At 45.3% G+C, this 21,966-nt stretch overlaps 2 protein-coding genes and 1 pseudogene across 9 annotated transcripts; 2 read left to right on the forward strand and 1 right to left on the reverse strand.

Moving 5' to 3' along the window:
- Positions 1-4,889: 4,889 nt before the first annotated feature.
- LOC125519510 lies at positions 4,890-5,954 on the reverse strand (annotated as a pseudogene).
- Positions 5,955-12,837: 6,883 nt separating this feature from the next.
- LOC125525506 lies at positions 12,838-16,103 on the forward strand. 8 transcript variants are annotated; one of them, XR_007291331.1, is made up of 7 exons: positions 12,838-13,201; positions 13,324-13,516; positions 13,725-13,863; positions 14,094-14,121; positions 14,205-14,310; positions 15,086-15,229; positions 15,631-16,103. XR_007291331.1 is itself a non-coding variant. In XM_048690516.1 (6 exons), the coding sequence occupies exons 3-6, from the start codon at positions 13,825-13,827 to the stop codon at positions 15,725-15,727; spliced, it is 381 nt and encodes a 126-aa protein (XP_048546473.1). In that variant the 5' UTR covers positions 12,838-13,201; positions 13,324-13,516; positions 13,725-13,824; the 3' UTR covers positions 15,728-16,103. The 8 variants fall into 8 exon arrangements, 1 of the variants encoding a protein (XP_048546473.1); XR_007291330.1 differs by having other exon boundaries at positions 13,725-14,121; XR_007291328.1 differs by having other exon boundaries at positions 14,094-14,310.
- A 2,665-nt stretch (positions 16,104-18,768) lies between these two features.
- On the forward strand, positions 18,769-19,560 carry LOC125519511 (BTB/POZ and MATH domain-containing protein 2-like). Its single transcript, XM_048684298.1, has one exon. The coding sequence runs from the start codon at positions 18,769-18,771 to the stop codon at positions 19,558-19,560; it is 792 nt and encodes a 263-aa protein (XP_048540255.1).
- Positions 19,561-21,966: the final 2,406 nt, after the last annotated feature.

The raw sequence follows: 21,966 nt of genomic DNA on the forward strand, positions 1-21,966 counted from the left end.
TCAATCCCACTTTCATCAATTTCATCATAAAGATCTAAATACTCTGAATTTTTCGAACGCATTCTAGGTAAAGGAAGATCATATTCAGTTTCATCAAGATTCATATTGCAAAACAAAGATTTGATAGGGGACACATCAATAACTTTTAGATCTTCATCTTGATTTTCAAAAGTATTCGGTTTAGCGGCCATCTTATTGACTAAGGTGGCTTGCATGTCCGAAATTTCAGCAGTCATCTTTTCTAGACAAGCAATTTGGGATCTTATACCCTCAAATTCTTTAGACATATCATCAAGCTCTTTATTCATATAACTCATAAAGCTTTTTTGTTCCTTAAGCTCGTTTCTAAAGAAATTATTATGCTCAAATTGCAAAACCATAAACTTCCTAACGTTGTTTTCGATCTCCTCTAACCTTTTAAGGTGAAGATCACCAAATCTTGGTTGAGCCATCGCGACAAGCAAGCAATCTAACACACGAGCAAACAAAAGCAAATGAGCAAAAAGAGGCAAATAGAGAGGGATGATAGGGAGAGAGAGGGCGAATAAAACGGTAAGGGTGAATTGGGGGGAGAGGAAAACGAGAGTCAAATGGCAAATAATGTAATGCGAGAGATAGGGATTGTGATGGGTACTTGGTATGTTGACTTTTTGCGTAGACTCCCCGGCAACAGCGCCAGAAATGGCTCGTTGTCGGGAGTCAAATCTTGACTTGCGCGAACCTCCCCGGCAACGGCGCCAGAAATCCTTCTTGCTACGTCTTGAGCTTGCGTTGGTTTTCCCCGAAGAGGAAGGGATGATGCAGCAGAGTAGTGTAAGTATTTCCCTCAGTTTTTGAGAACCAAGGTATCAATCCAGTAGGAGCCCACGCTCAAGTCCCTCGTACCTGCACAAAGCGATAGCTACCCGCAACCAACGCGATTAGGGGTTGTCAAGCCCTTCACGGTCACTTACGAGAGTGAGATCTGATAGATAGAATATTTTTAGTTTTTTTGATATAAAGATGCAAAGTAAAAAAGTAAAAGCAAAGTAAATGGCAAAACAATATAAAAGTGATAGAGATTGATATGATGAGAATAGACCCGGGGGCCATATGTTTCACTAGTGGCTTCTCTCGAGAGCATAAGTTTTCTACGGTGCGTGAACAAATTACTGTTGAGCAATTGACAGAATTGAGCATAGTTATGAGAATATCTAGGCATGATCATGTATATAGGCATCACGTCCGTGACAAGTAGATCGAAACGATTCTGCATCTACTACTATTACTCCACTGATCGACCGCTATCCAGCATGCATTTAGAGTATTAAGTTAAAAACAGAGTAACGCTTTAAGCAAGATGACATGATGTAGAGAGATAAATTCATGCAATATGAAATAAACCCCATCTTGTTATCCTCGATGGCAATGATACAATACGTGTCTTGCTGCCCCTTCTGTCACTGGGAAAGAACACCGCAAGATCGAACCCAAAGCTAAGCACTTCTCCCATGGCAAGAACTACCAATCTAGTTGGCCAAACCAAACGGATAATTCGAAGAGACTTGCAAAGATAACCAATCATACATAAAAGAATTCAGAGAAGATTCAAATATTGTTCATAGATAGACTTGATCATAAACCCACAATTCATCGGTCTCAACAAACACACCGCAAAAGAAGAAGATTACATCGAATAGATCTCCACGAGAGAGGGGGTGAACATTGTATTGAGATCAAAAAAGAGAGAAGAAGCCATCTAGCTACTAACTATGGACCCGAAGGTCTGAGGTAAACTACTCACACTTCATCGGAGAGGCTATGATGATGTAGAAGCCCTCCGTGATGACGGCCCTCTCCGGCGGAGCTCTGGAACAGGCCCCAAGATGGGATCTCATGGATACAGAAAGTTGCGGCGGTGGAATTAGGTTTTTGGCTCCTGTTTTGATCGTTTGGGGTACGTGGGTATATATAGGAGGAAGGAGTACGTCGGTGGAGCACCAAGGGTCCCACGAGGCAGGGGGGCGTGCCCTAGGGGGCGGGGCGCCCCCTACCCTCGTGAGCACCTCTTTGCTTCCTTGCAGTAGGGTCCAAGTCTCCTGGATCACGTTCGGTGAGAAAATCACGTTCCCGAAGATTTTATTCCGTTTGGACTCCGTTTGATATTCCGTTTCTTCGAAACACTGAAATAGGCAAAAAAACAACAATTCTGGGCTGGGCCTCCGGTTAATAGGTTAGTCCCAAAAATAATATAAAAATGGAAAACAAAGCCCAATATAGTCCAAAACAGTAGATAATATAGCATGGAGCAATCAAAAATTATAGATACGTTGGAGACGTATCATGGAGACGCAAGCTTTCCAACCAATCAAAATATGTAGCCGTGCACCAGGAATATCACATCTATTGTTCGTCGATGATACCCTTCTATTCTTCAAAGCTAATGCCAACCAGGCTATTTATGTGAAGAATGTTATACATAGATACGCGAGGGCCACGGGCCAGCTCATAAACCCACAAAAGTGCTCTATTCAGTTTGGTGATAGTTGCCCCTTGGTGATGCAGGCGGTGGTCAGACAGGAATTGCAGGTACAAAAATCCGAGTTTGAAGGGAAGTACCTTGGATTGCCAACACCAGATGGTCGTATGCACAAGGGGAAATTCCAGATGTTGCAGGCGAGTTTGACCAAAAGAAAAATGGCATGGGGTGACACTCTCTCGCAGGCAGGGAAGGAGACTTTGATAAAATCCGTCCTGCAGGCAATTCCTACTTATATTTTGGGAGTGTTTAAATTGCCGTGCTCGGTTTGCGAGGACCTCACACGCTTAGTGAGGAACTTTTGGTGGGGTTCAAAGCATGCGCAGCGAAAGACGCATTGGCGAGCATGGGAGAAAATAATTGAACCAAAGGCCAAGGGGGGACTTGGCTTCCGTGACTTCCGCATCTTCAACCAGGCCTTGCTTGCTCGTCAAGCCTGGCGGCTACTCACCAGACCGGATTCCTTATGCTCTCAGGTATTGAAAGCAAAATATTATCCTAACGGGTCCCTTGAGGATACGGTTTTTTCAGGCAATGCGTCCCCAACATGGCACGCGACCCAACATGGCCTCGAGTTGCTTAAGCAGGGGCTTGTGTGGCGAGTGGGCAACGGTGCGAGTATCCGCATATGGCGGGACCCTGGATCTCGCGGCCCACGTCCTATAGGCCAATCACGGCGTGTGGCACATGCCGGCTCCGGCGAGTGTCAGAACTCCTCGAGGACAACGGTCGATGGCGGGTAGGTCTCCTTCAACAATTCTTCACCACCCCGGATGTGGAATGCATCTTGTCGATCAAAACCAGCCCGCAAAGACTGGATGACGTCCTAGCTTGGGCCCCTGACACCCGCGGCATCTTCACTGTACGTGGCGCGTACAACCTTGCCCTGGAAGGGCGAACCAGCACCGCCATGTGCTCCACGAGCAGGGCACCGGACGGCACTCGTGCCGTCTTGAAGGCAGTGTGGGGGTGCCCTGCTCCCCCGAAGGTACGAGTATTTGCATGGCGTGTTACAACGAACTCGCTGTCCACTCTTGAAAATAAGCTTAAGCGAAAGCTCGAGGTCTCTAATATTTGTGTTTTATGTGGAATGGAGCGGGTGGACACATTCCATGCCTTATGCAGGTGTCCCTTGGTGCGGCGATTATGATGGCGATGGCGAGCACATGGAGCATGCCAAAGGTGGATTCCATCGCCAACACAGGCTCAGAATGGATTATTCATCTGCTGGATGGGTGTACCGATGCTGAACGCCTACCAATTATAATGACCCTGTGGCGGAACTGGTACGTTAGAAATGAAGTCTATCATGAGAAGCCGGCGCCTCCCGTTGATGCATCTTGCAGGTTCCTCTCTGGATACATTGAAACACTGCTCAATATTCAGCAACACCCCCACAGCTGATGTTGTTAAGGGGAAGACAGCCATCTCCTACGGTGGATGGAGGGAGAAAGGAAAAACAAAAGCTCTCACGACGACCTGCACGCTAGCGCCGGAACGCTGGATAAAACCGCCATTGGGGTGGGCGAAGCTAAATGTTGATGGCTCATGGAAGGAAGAGGAAGGTACAGGAGGCGCAGGAATGATTTTGCGCGACCATCATGGTGCCATCATTTTTGCGTCGTGCAGGTTCATTCAGAGATGTTCGAGTGCTCTCGAGGCCGAGGTAGCGGCATGCATGGAGGGAGTGGCCCTGGCTCTTGAATGGAGCACTGAAAGTCTTATCGTCGAGACGGACTGCACGACGGCGGCGCGCATGATCAGCGCCTACGGGCAATAGGTCACCTGTAGCAGCTATGGTGGGAGAAACAAGACAGCTTCTTGCTGGTCGTCAGCATGAAATACGAGTCGTCCGGAGAGACCAGAATAAGCCTAGTAATGCACTTGCTCAAATGGGCCGCTCGTTGCCCAAAACTGCTGTGTGGCTTCGGTGCGCTCCTGAAGATGTTGACGTTTTGTGTCAACAAGACTTGAATGACCTTGCTTAAGTAATGGAAGTGTTTAATTCGCAAAAGAAAAAAAATTCCAACTCCCTACTGGGAATTTTCCTACGGATGAAAACTTATGGATCTAACCCTCCAACTAATCACCCCCCCCCCCTAATTGCCATCTCAACTTGTAAATTAAATTCCATATAATTCATCCGTGCGTGTAGTAAAATGCCCTGGAAGCATACTATCCGAGGATATATCACTGATGGGTCATTTCATTGAAGAAACCGATTTGATCAACCTGCACCGTGTGGGTATTGTAAAATGCAATCATGCATATGTAAGGATAGAAGATACCAAAATAGAGAAGAGCTAGTCATGAGCCAATGAATTAATCATGAAATTGCCTAACTTTCCAACAATAAATTTCTTAAGAAGGGCTACTGAATTAGGCTAGGCGAGGGAAGCATGCTAATGGGAATTTCCTTCATAAGATGCGGGCAGCTCCTCTTCAGATGATCAAACTCTTGTGTCTCTACGAATGCCCTCATGTTGGCCGGATACTGGAGGAAACGGTAGCACCCATTCTTCAGCCCGTCACAGCTGTGCTGGTCAGCGAGTGTCAGGATGGTTGCTGCCGATCCAATGTCGATGCACTCGCATAGCTTCTTCTCACACATCGCCCTCAGCCGCCGGCGGTCCTACCGATCCGCTGCGATGAGCAGGTGTTGCAGAAGAACGCTCTCGTTCTCATCCACCGGAGGAGCTGGCAGTGAGTCACCGTAGATGAACCACAACATCATGTTGAATACCACAGCGTGCATGTCGTCTATCCGCACGATGGTGGCCGTGGACGACATGCCTTCTTTCATGGGGCCGAAGAGGAATGTCCTGAAGAAAGTAGAGCGGGCCGCGAGGATGCACTTGTGGGCGTTGAACGTCTCGCCGCCCACCTCAAACATGACGTCCGTGCCCACACCAGCCAGGAGAAGGTTCATAAAGTTCTGCTGCATGTCGGGCGGTGGCACCGGGATCAAGGAAGAAATTTCAATGGGGAGGACATCCTCGTCAAGGACCATGACGTCGCACCCAATGGTGAAACTCTCGTCCCTGATGAATTTCTCCAAGAACTCTGTTTTGATGACCTTTTTATGGTGGTCGCACCGGTCTCGGAACTCAAATATTTTACTGCCACCATGGATACGTGCCCGCTCTTGCTTGTCCGTAACTTCAACGAAGCTGAACTCGAAATGTGCCTTCACAGGATCTATAGTGCCCTCGACGAGGCAAAGTCGTAGAGTCACGAGGCCGCCATAAGCGTGGGGGCAGCAGTAGATGCGCCAACACTGACCGCCGATGATGAAAAAGCAAGAGCCGATGGATCCGCGAATGCGCGAGTGGCCGTCAACGACAAGCAAGTGGTACCCGCTGGCTGTGCTGGCGGTGATGATGTTGTCCTCGAGGAGCTTGCCGCCGGAGATGGCAGATCTACCCGTGAAGGACATGATGATCGATGAATCGGGTGTATCGTGATACAAAGCAAGCTCAGGATATTTATTGCGTGTGTGGCCGAATTCAGTCCGTTGGAACGTCAAGTTATTTGGAATGTCCTGTTTAATATCTGGTCGTGCCAGCTTATACCTCTGAGAAAATTCTTTCCCCAGTATGTTGACGTCCCGGATTTACCATATATACATTTATTCGCTGGAGATTCATAGTACAATACAACCGCATGTTTACCTAGTTTAGTATTGTTTGGATTTTTGCCTTTTGCATGACGCATCTCCTAACCCTGCTTTCCGTTTTCTCTCTCTTATCTCTTCTCCGCTCTATTTGTATTTTTAGTATGACTAGTTTTTGTTAGTATGACTCGGTATCGTCCGTGCGTTGCAACTTCGACACAAATATTCTATCCAAATGATAAGTGTCATATATATAGCAGGAAGCACCCCGGCGCTGACGTTTTCTACAACTAAAGTTGTCATCTAAAAAAAAACTAAACTTGCCATTTGAAATGAAAGTTGCCACGTTTGACAACTAAAGTTTTTATACCCACGTCACTAAACTTGCCATAAAAAAGTTCGAAGTAGTCATGTGCTTATGCCACATGCGTGACACTTACCAGGTCCATATTCTAAGGGAAAATTAGATTCAGCCGGCTGATAACAGCGAGACATGGACCGCCTTTCCAACCGTTCGATCAGTGTTTGATCATGCGGCACACATCATCTTCCTCACCGCACATGTTGTTTGCAACATTGGTCATGTTGCAATCAACTGAGCGCAACACAAGGCATTTTGCAGAACGCCAAGCCCATCTGCCTACTCGCTACCTCGTCCAATCCACAACCGCGACAAAGCCAGGGATAAGCGCCCCACGACGGCTGGTCTTAGACGACCGCCAGCGAAATCACCCCACCACACGCCTCCCCTCCTCCTATTCATTGCCGCGGGAGACAGCCCTTGCACTTCGCCACCATGGAGCTCCGCCACCCCTATGTCGACCCAACAGCCGAGCCCGCCTGAGTAGGCCGCCTCCAGGTCATTGTCGCTCAGCACCACCATGTTGGATCTCCGCCGTCGATTGCCTCCCCGCCGACCGGCTCAACGGATCCAACGAGGAGCGTCGCCAACCTCACCGTCGTCCTATCAGCACCTCCGGCATCGGCCACAACCACCGCGCCGTACGTTGACGCTCACCCTGCGCTTGGCCCTGCATCGTTGTTTGCAACATCACCTTCAAGACAAGTTTCTGCAACAACGATGTCGTTGCAGAATGGTGGTGGCATGATTTTGCATCACAAATAAGAATGGTGGTAGCTATATTGGATAAGTTGGACATAGGAAAATTTTGCATCACAAATAAGAACTCATACAACTCTCTATTAAAATATAAGAGCGCTTAGTTCACTAAAGTAGTGATCTAAACGCTATTGTATTTCTTTACTGAGGGAGTAATTTGCATTATGTTCACAACAATTTTTGGGGCACGTGCAAGATAGGAATTCTTCATAGAATCATAGCATTACAAACCACTCAACCAAAACAAGCAAACAACAAAGTCTGATGTATAAATTCAACAATGATACAAGATGACGATGGGGATTAGTAGATGCATGGTGTGATGTATTAATGTGTCAAACCTTGGATTCTTAGGTCTTGGCTAGTTCCCATTGGTTGGATCCAGAAGATTTGAAAGTGAAGAAGGATGCATGGCGTCGTCACCGTGTGAATTGGATCGGCAGCAGCAGGGTAGGGAGAGCGAGCAGAGGCGGCCGGGCAGGCGAGGGCACAGAATGGCGGCGGCTAATTTCTGCGTACTAATCCAGGTACGGGCTAATCACATGAGAACGCAACGCCAGGCCAGGAGACTATGAGCCGGTTGCCCAACCTGGCCGATTGTGGGCTTCACACGGGCCTTTTCCCTTTTTCTAAATTAACGTTAGAGGGCGGGGGGGGGGGGGGGGGGGGCGGGCGGGTGGGGTTGGCAAGTACATATAAACTAGAATATACCCCGTACGTTGTTACGGAAATTGTAGTAAGAAAAAAGATATACATAATTTGAATATTCAATTTCATTAGATTGAATGATGCATTTCTGTGTAGAAAAATACAAAAGATCTTCTGTAATAAAAATATGATCATTGGCTAGTGTTTCAGTTCCCATTGATTAAATACAGTGACCCCGCCATCCTGCAAACATCAAGATGTTTTGACTATGCAGATATACATTCAGCACACACAAATATTTACCAATGGTACATATGCTCACCCGCGAAAAAAAAGATTATGGGTGTCATATCATCAAAAAAGAGTTGCACATTTTTGTAAGCTAATTTCTTCAGTGGTCCCTTTTAACGATGCGCGATACTACTATCTGTGCATAATTGATGTAATCCTACTAACAGAATGGAGGAGCATAAGTTATCTCCAGTGAATAGTAGTCTTGCCTACCCCGAAGGGATTCAGTAACATGATTACGCAACCTGCTAGAGCAAATCAGATCAGTAGCAAATATGCAATGAATTTATACCATCTAAAAGAGCACTAAATAATTAAGTTGGGGAATCAAACCTGCATAGAAGGATATGCACGCACGCCAAGATTTGCCAATACAATACCCAAGCATCAGTACTACATGGCATCACGTACTTTTATTCATTGATGGCAGCGTGAGGGATGGGATCAATCTACGCAGCACGCACACATGTATCAGGTCCAGCCAGCGGCAGATGCTGAAGATCTTGATGAACTGGCCATGGCGAATCGAGAACGGCGACGCTGAGCGGAAAGTTGCCGAACTGTCAAGTAGGAGGAGGGCGACACTGCATACGGTGGCTGCGCAACTGAGGCGGGCGTCTTCGATCGACAACCGACTGGTTCTAGAAGCCTCCATGCTAGCAGGCGACGGGCGTGGACCGTCAGGACTTCAAATTCGTCATCTCCAGCATGCTAAGGGAGAAACCTAATTACCTGAGTACTTGATATGGTGTGGACGGAAGCTGGGGAGAACAAACTCTGATGAAGATGGAAGTTTATAGGGGAGAATCGCTCCATTTGTTACTCATGCATTTATGCAGAGAAGATGAATAGCATCGAGAATATGGACGGGGGAGTTAAGTGGGAGATGGGTGGGAGAGTTAATTAGGGAAGGCAGCGACTCCTCATTCATTGTGTGGGCCACGACAGCAGAAAACTATGACGATGCAACAGAACAGCTGATGTGGCACATGCGATGACGTGGATGCTCTGCATGTTGAGATAAATCCTATAGTGGGGATCAATCTCTTAGGTATAATAGATTTGAGGAATACGTGCATTCGCATCGCTAATCACGTAGCATCGCTCGATCGTTAGGGAGGGGGGAGGGGGGCGGGGGTGGCAAACATCAACAGTGCAGGGCATGAGGCGACGGCGATGTTTCTGCAACATGATATTTGTTGCAAAAAATTGTGCAATAAGGGTCTTGTTGCAGGAATACAAGGAAGATGTCTGAGATGATGTTGCAAATTTTGCCACAAAGGCCTTGTTGCAGGAATTTTCCATCAAGGGTCTTGTTGTAGAAATATAAGGTTATGAAACATGGGTGTTGTTTTTAACAAAGGGAATATATTAATATCACGGAGATACCAATTACCCCAGCTTGTGCAACAATGCAATACCCTAATGACACTATGGATGCACACAACCAAAAAAGAAAAAGAAGCAAAAAAAAAAGTCCCGCTACAGTGATCTAGTCTTTGAAGTAGCAGTAGAAAAACAACCAAGACAATACCTAAAGTCCAAATTCTCCAAAAGCGACGCCTTCAAAAAAGAAACAGGCACAAGCGCCGTTTTCACCTTAAATCAAGTCACGCAGGACCACCTTCTAAAAAAGGAGAAACTATTTTTTATGCTTTTTTATATACCTAGCTAAAAAAGAACAAGGAGGGAGACAGGAGAGGTCCAGCAGACTGCACTAACGAGACCTCCTCGTGCAACTGACGGCACCTGCAGCAGCAACATTAGCGTCGATGATTATATAATACTAGATGATACCCCGCGCCGTTGCTGCGGGAATTTGTAGTGATGTACAGGAGAGGATTTATGGAGTGAGTAAATAGTGAAACTACGAAATGAAATATATAAATGCATGTCTATTTGAACCTTTGATAGAATGATATATAAAGTCAGAAGTTTTTTTATTGTGGTTGATATGTGCATTGGTAATGTACTGATATATTGAAAAATATCATTGATTGTATTAAGCTTAATTAATGATAAAAATTCATATCATTCGTACCTTGGTAGTTCTTTATTGAGTAAGAACTTGTGCCCAAAAAATCACCTTAATCGCTGTTTATTGTTGGCGAAGTGAACATCATTGGCTGCACCGTGCTAACAACCCAATTTTTTGAACTCTTATATGCTTAAATACAATAATAATGTATACATGGATATCATAGGAAAGGTTATCCTGTAATATAGGAAGCTTATCCTGTAGTATAGTAGGGTAACATAATATTTGAGTAGCAACTGAGACCTATGTTGTATGTCGGGCAGCATAAATATTTATCTATATCATCATGTCTCACTTCTCTAATAGAAGCCAAATCTCACAGAAAATCTCATCAAATGCAGCCGGAGATACATTGAAGAAATGTGTCAATGTCTCAGCGGTGGACCTCTCAATGTATTTGTTGTATGGTGCAACATGTTTTCCAGACACACTTCAGATGTGATGCAGGCGCTATGATAGTCTTCCCATACTGCATTAATAGCAAGCTTGAAATGAATATATTCCGAACTCTCTCGAACAAATTTCCTGGAACATATATATCATCTCTGAAACATGAAAGCCAGATAGATTTCTGGAATGAGTACCGTATATATAATACAACCACAATGCCTTCACATCAAAACTGCACAAATAATTGGAAAATAAGTGTTCTCATACCACATTTACTGAATGTTCCAAGGTACATGGAACATATTGTGCAAATCCAAAGAAACATATAAAACTGAAAGACAATGACCAGATGATATCAAAAGGAAGCACCATATACGTATTGAAAGAGCAATATACAGTCTATGCTTTTACATATTTACATGCAGAGAACAAATATATATAACAAACCAGTAGATCATCAATGGATAGCAACACAAAAGGCATCGGATAAATGGTGAGAAATCAACGGACAAATTAACGGTGAGAGAAATGATCTGGTGCACAGGCGCGAGATATCTGCAGGCTGATTTCATGAAGCGAAGGTGAGTGAATATTTCTCATGCAGGCCATTGATTAACTAAGAATAGAAGTACTCCGGAAGTCCAGGTCAACATGTTGAAATTTAAGCAACCATCAGATGGCATGAACAACATCAGCTTGGGAGCCTAAACGGAGGAGAATTAAAGTCGATTGAGAACAACTTCGTCGTCTTGCTCACCACTTGCACGAGCTCAGATCAACAAAAAGGAAAAATTGCAGTCGCGCCGGAGTTGAGAGCCGTCGAAGGCAAGGGAGCGGCGGTCGGACCGTAGTCGGAGAGCCGTGAAAGGCGAGGGAACTGGTGGTCGCGCCATAGTCGGAGAGCCGTCGGAGGCGAGGGGGCCGGTGGTCGCGCCGTAGTCGGAGAGCCGTCGAAGGTGAGAGAACAGGTGGTTGCGCTGGAGGAGCACACAGGGAAGGGGACCACAATTCGAGATAACCCCGCGGAAAGCCGGCGGAGAAAACCAGTGGCTGGGGGTATGTCTCACACGAGACAGTTGTGGCATGGGAGAACGGCGGAGGAGGCATGGAAGATGAGATGTGCAGCTGTAAAGCCCGCTCTGTTCGCTGGAGAGAAAATGCGGTGGGGAGGAGATTAAGATGAGGCATCTGGGCTCTTAGGCTGCCTCGTCCGTTTCAGAAATCAGAAGACGGAAGAGGAAACGACCTTTAGGGGATGGTACCTACTAAAAAAATGAATGAAACTTCTTATTGGCCAGCTTGTGCTCGGTAATGGAATGCATGCGGGCAATAGTTGCTGATGTGGCTGGATGCATTGACGTGGGCAGATGCATGTCAAGATAAATAGGGGTGGGATGAGTGGGACATGTGTGGTGATGTGGATTGCTTGCATGTTAAGATAATTGAGAAAGTGGGGATGAACTTCTTAAGTATATAGGATACCAAACCAATGCAAACAGGCACGGGTGCACTATTTAATTTGTAGCACGCCTGCACGTTCACATTTAACATGCCAGTGTCATCAGAATAAGAAGACCCATTTAATCCCTCGAAAAAAGGCCCACTTAAGATCTTGACCTCCTCTGATTTGTTTCCACAGTCCTTATCTCTACCTATTAATAAACCACCGATTGCTTCTGGTCGTCCGTCGTCAGTCTTTTTGCAAAAAAGTCCCCCTGTTTCTTAGAAATTAAGCCGCAGTCCTCGTCATAAGTCAGCCTGAACCGGTACGGAAGAGAGAAAAAAAATAGCTCAGCCGCCCGCACCACCCTGCCTCCTCGATCCATCCCACCTCCAGCCGCCGCCACCTCCTGCCCCGCCGCGCCTCACCGCGCCCCTCCCGACACCGCCGTGCGCCGCCCGTCCCCGACACCGCCACCTCCTGCCCCGCCGCGCCTCACCGCGCCCCTCCCGACACCGCCGTGCGCCGCCCGTCCCCGACACCGCCACCTCCTGCCCCGCCCCGCCTCACCGCGCCCCTCCCGACACCGCCGTGCGCCGCCCGTCCCCGACACCGCCACCTCCTGCCCCGCCCCGCCTCACCGCGCCCCTCCCGACACCGCCGTGCGCCGCCCGTCCCCGACACCGCCACCTCCTGCCCCGCCCCGCCTCACCGCGCCCCTCCCAACACCACCGTGCGCCGCCCGTCCCCGACACCGCCACCTCCTGCCCCACCCCGCCTCACCGCGCCCCTCCCGACACCGCCGTGCGCCGCCCGTCCCCGACAATGCCACCTCCTGCCCCGCCCCGCCTCGCACCCCCTGCCGCCTCCACCTCCCACCCCGCCCCGCCGCGCGCCGCCCCTTGAACTTCGTCGACGGCCGAATCCAGGATAGCAGCGGCGGGACCTTGCAAGGCGTCGGGGGTTCTCGGGGGCGGCACCATGGTTGCTCTGGCGTGCTGCTGGAAGAAAAGGAGGGAGGACGAGGGAGAGGGAGAGAGAAAACTGGGAGGAAGGAGAGAAACGAGGGTAGGCACGGGCTCCCAGGGGGAGATGGACGAGGACGAGGACGGTCTGGTGCGCTGCTGGTGCAGGGAGGGCAGGTGAGAGGGACGATTGCTCTGTATGTTGTGCGTTGCTGGTGTGCTCCTGTTAGTTGCATATTATACTGCTGCTTTCCTGTTGTTTGTTGATTGATGCTGCTGATGCTACTATTTTGATGCAGCAGCTGCTAATTTCATGTGGAGGAGACGCAGGGGCGGACGGCGAGCGAATTGAATCTGGACATTCACCCAGGGAAGCAACATATATCTTCTGATCTTTGTCTTGCCTCCGGTGCAATTTCAGTTTGTCCAGTAGTGCTCTTGACAAATTTCTAGAATGAAGAATGAAATACTTGGAGATAGGCCACCAATTCGGTAAGAATATATATGTCATGGATCTGCTTATAACTATTTTACCGTGCTTAAATTTGGTCGGCAATTTTTAGGCTGTACTGCAGCCTAAATGTGCTCCTGCTTGTTGTTGCTATGCATTTTATATTTCCTGATGTATTATCATTTTTCCCGTTTTTAATCAGTTTGGGGCTTCTAAGAAGAGAAAGTGAATAACTGAATGTGATGGCAGGTGTTGAACTCAGGTTTACACATTGGTGCACATGATGTGTCAATCAAACATACTATAGCCCTCATATAATGGCTACTGCTGTTTGCAAAGTAAGAATCGAATGATGCAAAGAGATTTATGTTGTAGAAGAACTTACAAGGTAGTCTCTGAAGCCCTTTCATTGGAATTTGACGAAATTCACAACCACATAGGTCACACACAATTTAAGCCTCCATGGTATTAAATATGCCATGTCTGTCGGTCCTCTGTTTAGAAATGTTTTAGTCACATATTCTTATGTATTACGGTATGACAAAATTAGAACTTCAGGCCGTTGTTAACCGTGTTTCTCCTTTGTTGGTCTTCTCTTAATTTGTTTGTTTGCTTCAGGATGCCCCTAATTTTCTAACAAATGCATGTGAGTAAAGATTACAATGGCTCAAATAGCATGTAGATTTAATAAACCGAATAATTGATTGTTGGTGTTGTTTTACTGATTAGCTTAGAAGCAGAGACTTAGCATGGGGGACTGCCGCTTGAAGAGATGCAAATGTTGCAACTTCACCAGAGGTTCTATGTTGGAAGTTGTGTGTGTCGGTGGTTCAAGGTTCTTTCCCTTATTCTATTTTTCTCTCTGCAGTTTCTGTGTAATATATGATTTATTCGTTCTAAAAGTTGTATGGTAACGGGCGAGCCTAATCTGAAAATATATTAGGAAAAAGCATGTAAGCTGAAGCCTGGAAAAATGCAGTATGAAAAATGCCTTGATATTCAGTAGCAGTAGTGAGAACATGTATATATTCTGTTGGTGAAAAGTTTTCAGATATACAGTAGTAGTAGCAGTAGAAATGCGCTAGGGGATGTGAACGCCATAGAAATAGCAGAGGCCTACCTTGATATCTGAAAAACACCTTGATATTCAGTAGCAGTAGCAGAATGAAATGCGCCAGGTTTTCTGTTATATAGTCCTTTTGCCCTGTGTTTAATTATTACATGCGCTGCACACTGATCCATGTATATATTCTGTTGGTGAAAAGTTTTGACTATCGAGTTTCGTCAGATATGAGTTTTAGAAATTTTCAGTTACTTTTCTATGCCTACATTCATCTCTGAACCGTTGTGATGTAGATTGTAATACTGTGTGTAAAATATGTCAGTCCATGTGCGAGATCTTCTTTTCAAGATGGCAACCATGATTGTATCATATATGTGTAGTTAATGTGTTTGCATTAGAGCTTTCATAGGGAAATTGCATAAGTTCTTATAAAACCATCTTGTCACACACATTTTTCTGAATGGCAGCTGCAAGTGCCAGGTAGCAGCTTGCACTAGGTTGATTTGAATAGTTACTCTTCTTTTGCACTGGTACTGAAACTTGGCAGTTCACAAGGATTGGCACCATGGACTGGAGAATTGTCGCAAACAACATGGACACACCAGGGGCAGGGGCTGCATGCTGCCAAGTCCAAGGCGACTGCCAAGAAGACTGGGCTCGATGTAGTGACCGAGGAGGCGCAGGCCGCAGGGTATGCTCTTCTAATTAGTATGATGATTTGCATATGTACCAATGCTACTCTCAATGGATTTGCTAACAATCTTCATATTTTCGCATTGAATGTGGAGCTATAAACATATATATGTTTCAGTAGTCATTCAGTAGTGGTCCAGTCGTAATACCTAGCAAGTACCATGCTAATCAGAAAATTTCTTGATCAAGTTTATTATTATTTCCATTGCACCATACTTTATTTCCATGGTATCAAGTTCTACAAATGCATGTTCTGGTACAATATTTGTTTTTTCAGATGCAGTCTTTTTTGCTAATAAATCTATAGTTCAATCTGGATTCAAAATCTAAGAAATTTATGGCCTGGTGTTGATAGTTGCAGTTACACACTGATGGAGTGTGTTTACTTTTTGTTAATAGAAACAGAGAAGCTGATTATTCTGTTTGCACGACGGGTATCCCAAATTCTAATTCAAACATTAGTGATGATATAACAATGTCGTCTGCCAAATTGTGATTCGGGCGAGCCTAGCTTAGCTGGGAACCACCGGAGATTGTGTGGTGCACGGGAGACAGAGGCTCCACCGGATATTTTGTCGTGCCCACTAACAACAATGACATGGATAGTGAAGTCATTGCTGGACATGATTGCACTATTTGTAATTTGTTGGGTAGTCCTATTTGGTGGATTGTATCTTCAATATATCCGATCTTTCTCTACAAGGAGCCTACAGTTTGTAATGTTGTATTTCTAAAGAAACCCTGGCATCAGTTGAAATTGTTATCTTAATCCGCTGAAAAATATGTAATCTTGTTTTTGTCTTGATGATATGAAGAGGATGGATGTATTGTTGTGGCATCTTAAAATTAATAGTGATCTCGAAGTTTTCTTACAATACAATGCATTGTGGTAATCCAAGATTGTGGCGTCTGATTTGTTTTGTCTTGGCAATGGAACCGCCATTCCGATCATTCTAAAAAAAGAGGATAGGTGTGTGATTGTCAGAGTAACCACACCACAAAGAAAAGAAAGTGGCGCGACTACCTGAGACAGCAGGATGATCCCTAGGACAGTGTTAATGCATCTGGTTAAGAGTTACAATTGTGCTTGAGTTTACATATGCTAGCATTTGTATATATGTTAGATATGGGCATAAAGAGGCGACACCAAAGAGTACTTTGCTTTAATTGCTTTGTTGAATGTCTGCACTAGGAGAATTACAGTTTCTCATGTCATGCAATTGGGAAGATATCGATTGGTGTTTACACATTTCTTCAACAGGTGCACGGGTACTTATTTTCCCGCCGCAACGCACGGCACATTTCCTAGACAATGTCACTCCTGCTGTCATGTCATGTTTGCTAATACTTATGGAGCTGTAAAACGATGTTTTTATTTTATAAGCTAGCCCTTCTTATTATGTTTCAGAAGATCGATGATACCCATTACATTACTACAGTGTAATACGCAGAACCTGAGTTTTGGTTGCCAAGAAAATGTATGTGCTAATTCCACAAGAAATTTGTGTTTGAAAAATTATCACTTTATCAGGGCAATATCTTTTATATGCTTAATGAAATCGAATATGATGCTAGATTTGCAGATGACTAAGCGACATAGAAATTCTTGATTTTGTGTTGATGTTTCCGATGGATTCTTTTGTCATATGACATCAGGATGTAGGATGATTGGGTGCACAAGCTTTCTATGAAACATCCAGATCCCGGCAGCGACGTCCTCTGGCATAGTGACAAACGAAGGCAGGGGATAGAGCAGAGCGGGAGGGGTATTGGGTTGATACCGTTGTGGGCATTGTCAGTGCCATGATGGTGGTCAATACACACAGGAGATTCTATTCCTGTGGGCGGATTAAACAGAGCTGAGTAAACTTCATCCATAGAAGATGCATGTGCTGACTAAGTTTAGAGGAGAGAGTGGTTCTTTATTCTGTTCAAACGCGGATTCATGGAGTACCAAATGACTTCTCCTTATTGTACAGGAGTGCTATTGAGAGGCTCATATCTTTGCGATTTTATTACAGGGGAGCTGAACCGCTTCTTAACCTGTCATAAAAGACGCCATTGTGGGGTTCCACTACTGCAAAACTACATCAGAGCAATCTCTGTGACTTCTGAAGAAAATAACTGCTATTTGCATTTCCTTTGCGTTTGCACGGAAACCATTGTACTTCCATTTCATTGCCAGTACTTTCCATACTTGCATATTCTTATGCACCCTTATGACCTGTTGTTGGCCCTATTATAATTTCCTTTTCATTTTGAAGGTAAATGGTAAAAAATAAGAATATGCTACCTTTGCGACGCACACATGTCATGTTTAACCAGCTGACTTCTTGGATGGTTTATGTATTCCTCAAGATCATAGTACCAACAATGTTTTTTCTCATGAATGGCCCATGGTAATTTTATATTGTTTGCTACTTGAAAGTTGTTTGAGTGGCCTAAATATTTTTCAGGTTTCTAAGAATATTATTTATTCTGTTGCATGGATCCCTGCATGCTGACAAACAAATTCTTATTTTGAGCCGGATTGTATACTAGACCGAGGTTCTACAGCGTTGGTTGCTAGGACTATACGAAGCAGTGTAAGCCTCCATTGTCAATACTGAAGGAATCGTTAGAGGAAAGGTGCCACAATTTGAGCTCCGGGAGATTTTTTGAGGTATGGAAGTAGTGAATATCTCAGTTATATAAAACCAACAATAAGCTTTTTGGCAGCAACATAGAAGGATCTTTTTTACAGGTTTCATCCAATTCCTGAGAAAACAACTTGCTTTTACAAGCAATCCTAGAAATAATGTGACCTTGGCAGATTATGTCCATGAAAAAGTAATGGCCTGTAGGAGGACTAGCTGTTTGTTGAGTGAGGAAAGGGAAAACAAATGAGCGACTGACAGTGTTATCTGTAGCCAAGAACGGGAGGTCAAAGATAGAGCTCAGATGTATTAATGGAGATGCCACAACACAAATTATCTCCTGAAGCGAGCTACAATGTTCAAAGTTGCATTGCAAAGAGTATGCATCTACATCTACCGTCATGTACCTGAAGTGCGGCGTTGTGCTACAATACTCTTAAATATTTGTGATAAATTTAATTTCCCGTTACAACGCACGGGCACTTTTTGCTAGTACACCCTAAAGTCATTAAAAGGCGATTAGCGTTGCCGGCCGCCCCTCTGCTGCCTCCTGCCTCGGTGTAATTCTCCTACGGTCTAGCTAACTAGCCACCCAAGGTTCATTGATCGCCGGTAGTGAGTTGCAGATTAGTCTACCATGTCATTCGCCGGTGTATCTGTCGTCACCGTGAGCTCCTAGGCGCTGACAGCTCTCCTACCTGCCCCAGCGCCAACGGGTACCACTTGCTTGTCGTCCAAGGCCACTCGCGCATGCGCGAATCCAACATATCTCACTGTTTCTCCGTCGGAGGCTACCGCTGGAAAATCGTGTATAATCCTGCACTTTATGACCTGGGCGAAAACGGGCGTCGTAGTACTTTGTGTTTTTCTCGACGAGAAAGTAGACACCACAGAAGGGCCCATGAAGGCGCACATCAAGTTTAGCTTCGTTGACGCGACTGACAAGCAAGAGCTGGCACGTATCCATGGTAGCAAAATACTAGAGCTACGAGGCGAGTGCACTGATGCGTTTAAGTACATCGAGAGGGCAGTCTTGGACAAACATCTCAAGAACGACAGTTTCACCATCCGGTGCGACGTCGTGGTCCTAAATCGAACATGGGACACCGCATTCATTACAGTGCCACCTTTCAACATGCAACAGAACTTCACCGACTTTCTCCAGGCTGGGGAGGGCACCGACGTGGTCTTCCATGTGAGCCACAAGACATTCACCACTCATATGTGTATTCTCGCGGCCCGGTCTACGGTCTTTAGGGCAGCTATCTTTGGCCCCATGAAGGAAGGTACGTCCACGACCGCCACCGTGCATATAGATGATATGGATGCTACGGTATTCAAGGCCATGCTTGGGTTCATCTACAGTGACTCATTTCCAGTGATCGTCGCGGATGAAAATGAGGGCGCCCTGCTGCAGCACTTGCTCCTCGCGGCAGACAGGTACAACCTCCCAACACTTCGGGCGATGTGCGAGAAGAAGCTTCGTGAGCACATAGACGTGAGCACGGTGACCTCCATACTAGGGCTTGCCGAGCAGCATGGCTGTGACGGGCTGAAGAAGGCGTGTTGCAAGTTCCTCCGGTGTCCGGACAACCTGAGGGCAGTGGTGTCCACGAATGGCTTTGATGATTTCTGCAGGAGCTGCCCCACTCTTATGAAGGACATGATCCTTGGCATTCTACCGGCAAAGTAGGACTTCTCCATATTAATGTTAGCTCTTCATATATTCCGTCAATTTTTTCGCGTGCCTTGTTTACTCTCTTTGTCATTGCAGAAGGAAATGGAAAAGGAAATGAAGGCTCTTCAAATTCGATCTAGAAGATTGTAGTAGCCGACGTGTTTTGCAGGTCAAGGTGGTGGGTGCCCTTGGATCACTCATGGATGAGGTCGTCTGCTTTGCAACGAATTGCTTTCTTCAGTTTCGTACCTTTGTTGCTCGCTACGTTGTAGCATGTGTGCGGATGTTTCCTAAAAGTTTCCTGTAAGAGGGGATCTTCGTATCCTCCAGGATGTTGCTATTTCTTTACATGCTGCACTTTGGAACTTTGTGCAAACATCTAGTGATTTCCTTAATTAAATTGGGAGAGAAATTATTTTTTTAAGAAAAAGTAGGAGAAAAGGTGTTTTCACTTCGTTTTTGCCCTTTTAATTCTATTATTTCCTAGGATTGGAGATTTAAATTTAAAATATGGCTTATTCATTGGAAACGATGGAGTTGGAGTTAACCTAGATATATCCAAAACTTCTAAGAGACAAGGCGTACATTTTTAGATACATTAAAACTGAGAACCCTCCCAGCCCTTTTAGGCCATCAACATTTCTAATCATTGGATCGCCACGTCTAATCATTTTCGGTCGTCAGATTTGTTGTTAGTCCCACCTAAATCTCGTGTGCATGCTAACTCGCGTGTCAGGCTACACTGAACTTTTCGGGCTGCTGCTCCGGTGGCTTTTTTGGGCATCTTACGTTCAATTGGGCCTACTGGCCTACTGGCCTGCACTACCATTGTAAAACAAAATGTAGAAATTGCTCGGTTGCTACGTCTGCGAGAAAAAGGAGAAGGAGATCCGGCGCTCCGCATGCGAGACAAAGAAGGGGATCCAGCGCCGCGCGAGAGGTGAGAGGCCGGTGCGGGCGGTTGCTGCGAGAGAAAGAGGAGCGGGTGGATAGATCAGTCTTGGCTCTCATGGCACTGGTGCACCCTATCTGTCCGGCGGCGAGTGATGTCGCCACTGCCACATGTACGACCCCCATCTCTCTTGCCTCATGATAGCTTGCTCGCCTCACTACTAGGAAAAGGGCTATAACTAATATCGACATTAATGACGCACCACATATGTAGTGCGCCACTGCTATATAGCAGTGGCGCACCATGTGTAGGTACGCCATTAATGTCCATATCACTAATAGCGTACCACACCCACGGTGCGCCACTACTAACATTTTTTTTCCAAACTAGTAATGGCGCACCAGGACATAGTGCGCCACTACTAGTTTTAACTAGTAATGGCGCACCACACACTCTGTGCGCCACTATTAACAAATGTTTTTTTTTACTTTTTTTTTTCAAAACTAGTAATGGCGCACCAGTGTATAGTGCGCCATTACTAGTTCAAACTAGTAATGGCGCACCACAACCACGGTGAGCCACTACTAACATTTTTTATTTTTTTGCAAAAGTTAGTAATGGCACACCACGTAACAGGTGCGCTATTAGTAACCGTTACTAATGGTGCATTGTTAGGTGGTGCGCCATTACTAACTTTCTTTGCACCCCACCCCCCCCCCCCCCCCCCCCCCCCCCCCGACCGCTTTTTCAGTTTTAAAAAAAATAAAATAAAATAAGTTCCCCATGTGATATGTGGTCTAGTTGTTTGGAAAATTTACAAATATGAATTTCGATATTATTTGCAAAATCTCTATGGAATTTAGTAAAATGGGCATAACTTTTGCATACGAACTCGGATTAAAAAGTTTTTTATATGAAAAATCATCTACTCGAAAAGTTACATCTGAATTGAACCGGAGGAGCCCCCGTTCAAGATTTTAAGAATCCCCAAAATCCTAACAGAAGGAAAGATACGAGGCTTTTAAGATCTAGTGGGGGGAAAATGGAAAAAATTCAAACTTAGTAGTGGCGCACCATTTGCTAGGTGCGCCACTAGTAACAGAAAAAAATGTGGTTTCAATTTTATGTTTTTATTTTTATTTTTTTCAAAATATAATACGTAATATGACCAGGAAGTTTGAAATATTTTTTCAAAATTTCATCACACTCATGAACATGAACCAAGTCCTAGACATCAATAAGGTTTAATGGGATTGATATGATAGATATATCAATAAGTGCCTGTTAAGTGAGTTGGTGCTGGGGTTGGATAGAACTGCGAAGTTAAGCGTGCTTGGGCTGGAGTAGTGTGAGGATTGGTGACCTTCCGAGAAGTTTGACCACGGAGTGCGATTTGACTTGAGATTAAGCATATTGACCTGAGATTAAGCTATAGTGACTCGAGATTAAGAAAAAAACAAAAAAAATTGAATTTTTTTTGAAAAATTTCTTGAAAAAAAATTCGAAACTTTTTTTTGGAAAAAATTGTT

Source organism: Triticum urartu, chromosome 7 (assembly GCF_003073215.2).
Source record: "Triticum urartu cultivar G1812 chromosome 7, Tu2.1, whole genome shotgun sequence".
In the NCBI taxonomy this organism is placed as follows: domain Eukaryota; kingdom Viridiplantae; phylum Streptophyta; class Magnoliopsida; order Poales; family Poaceae; genus Triticum; species Triticum urartu.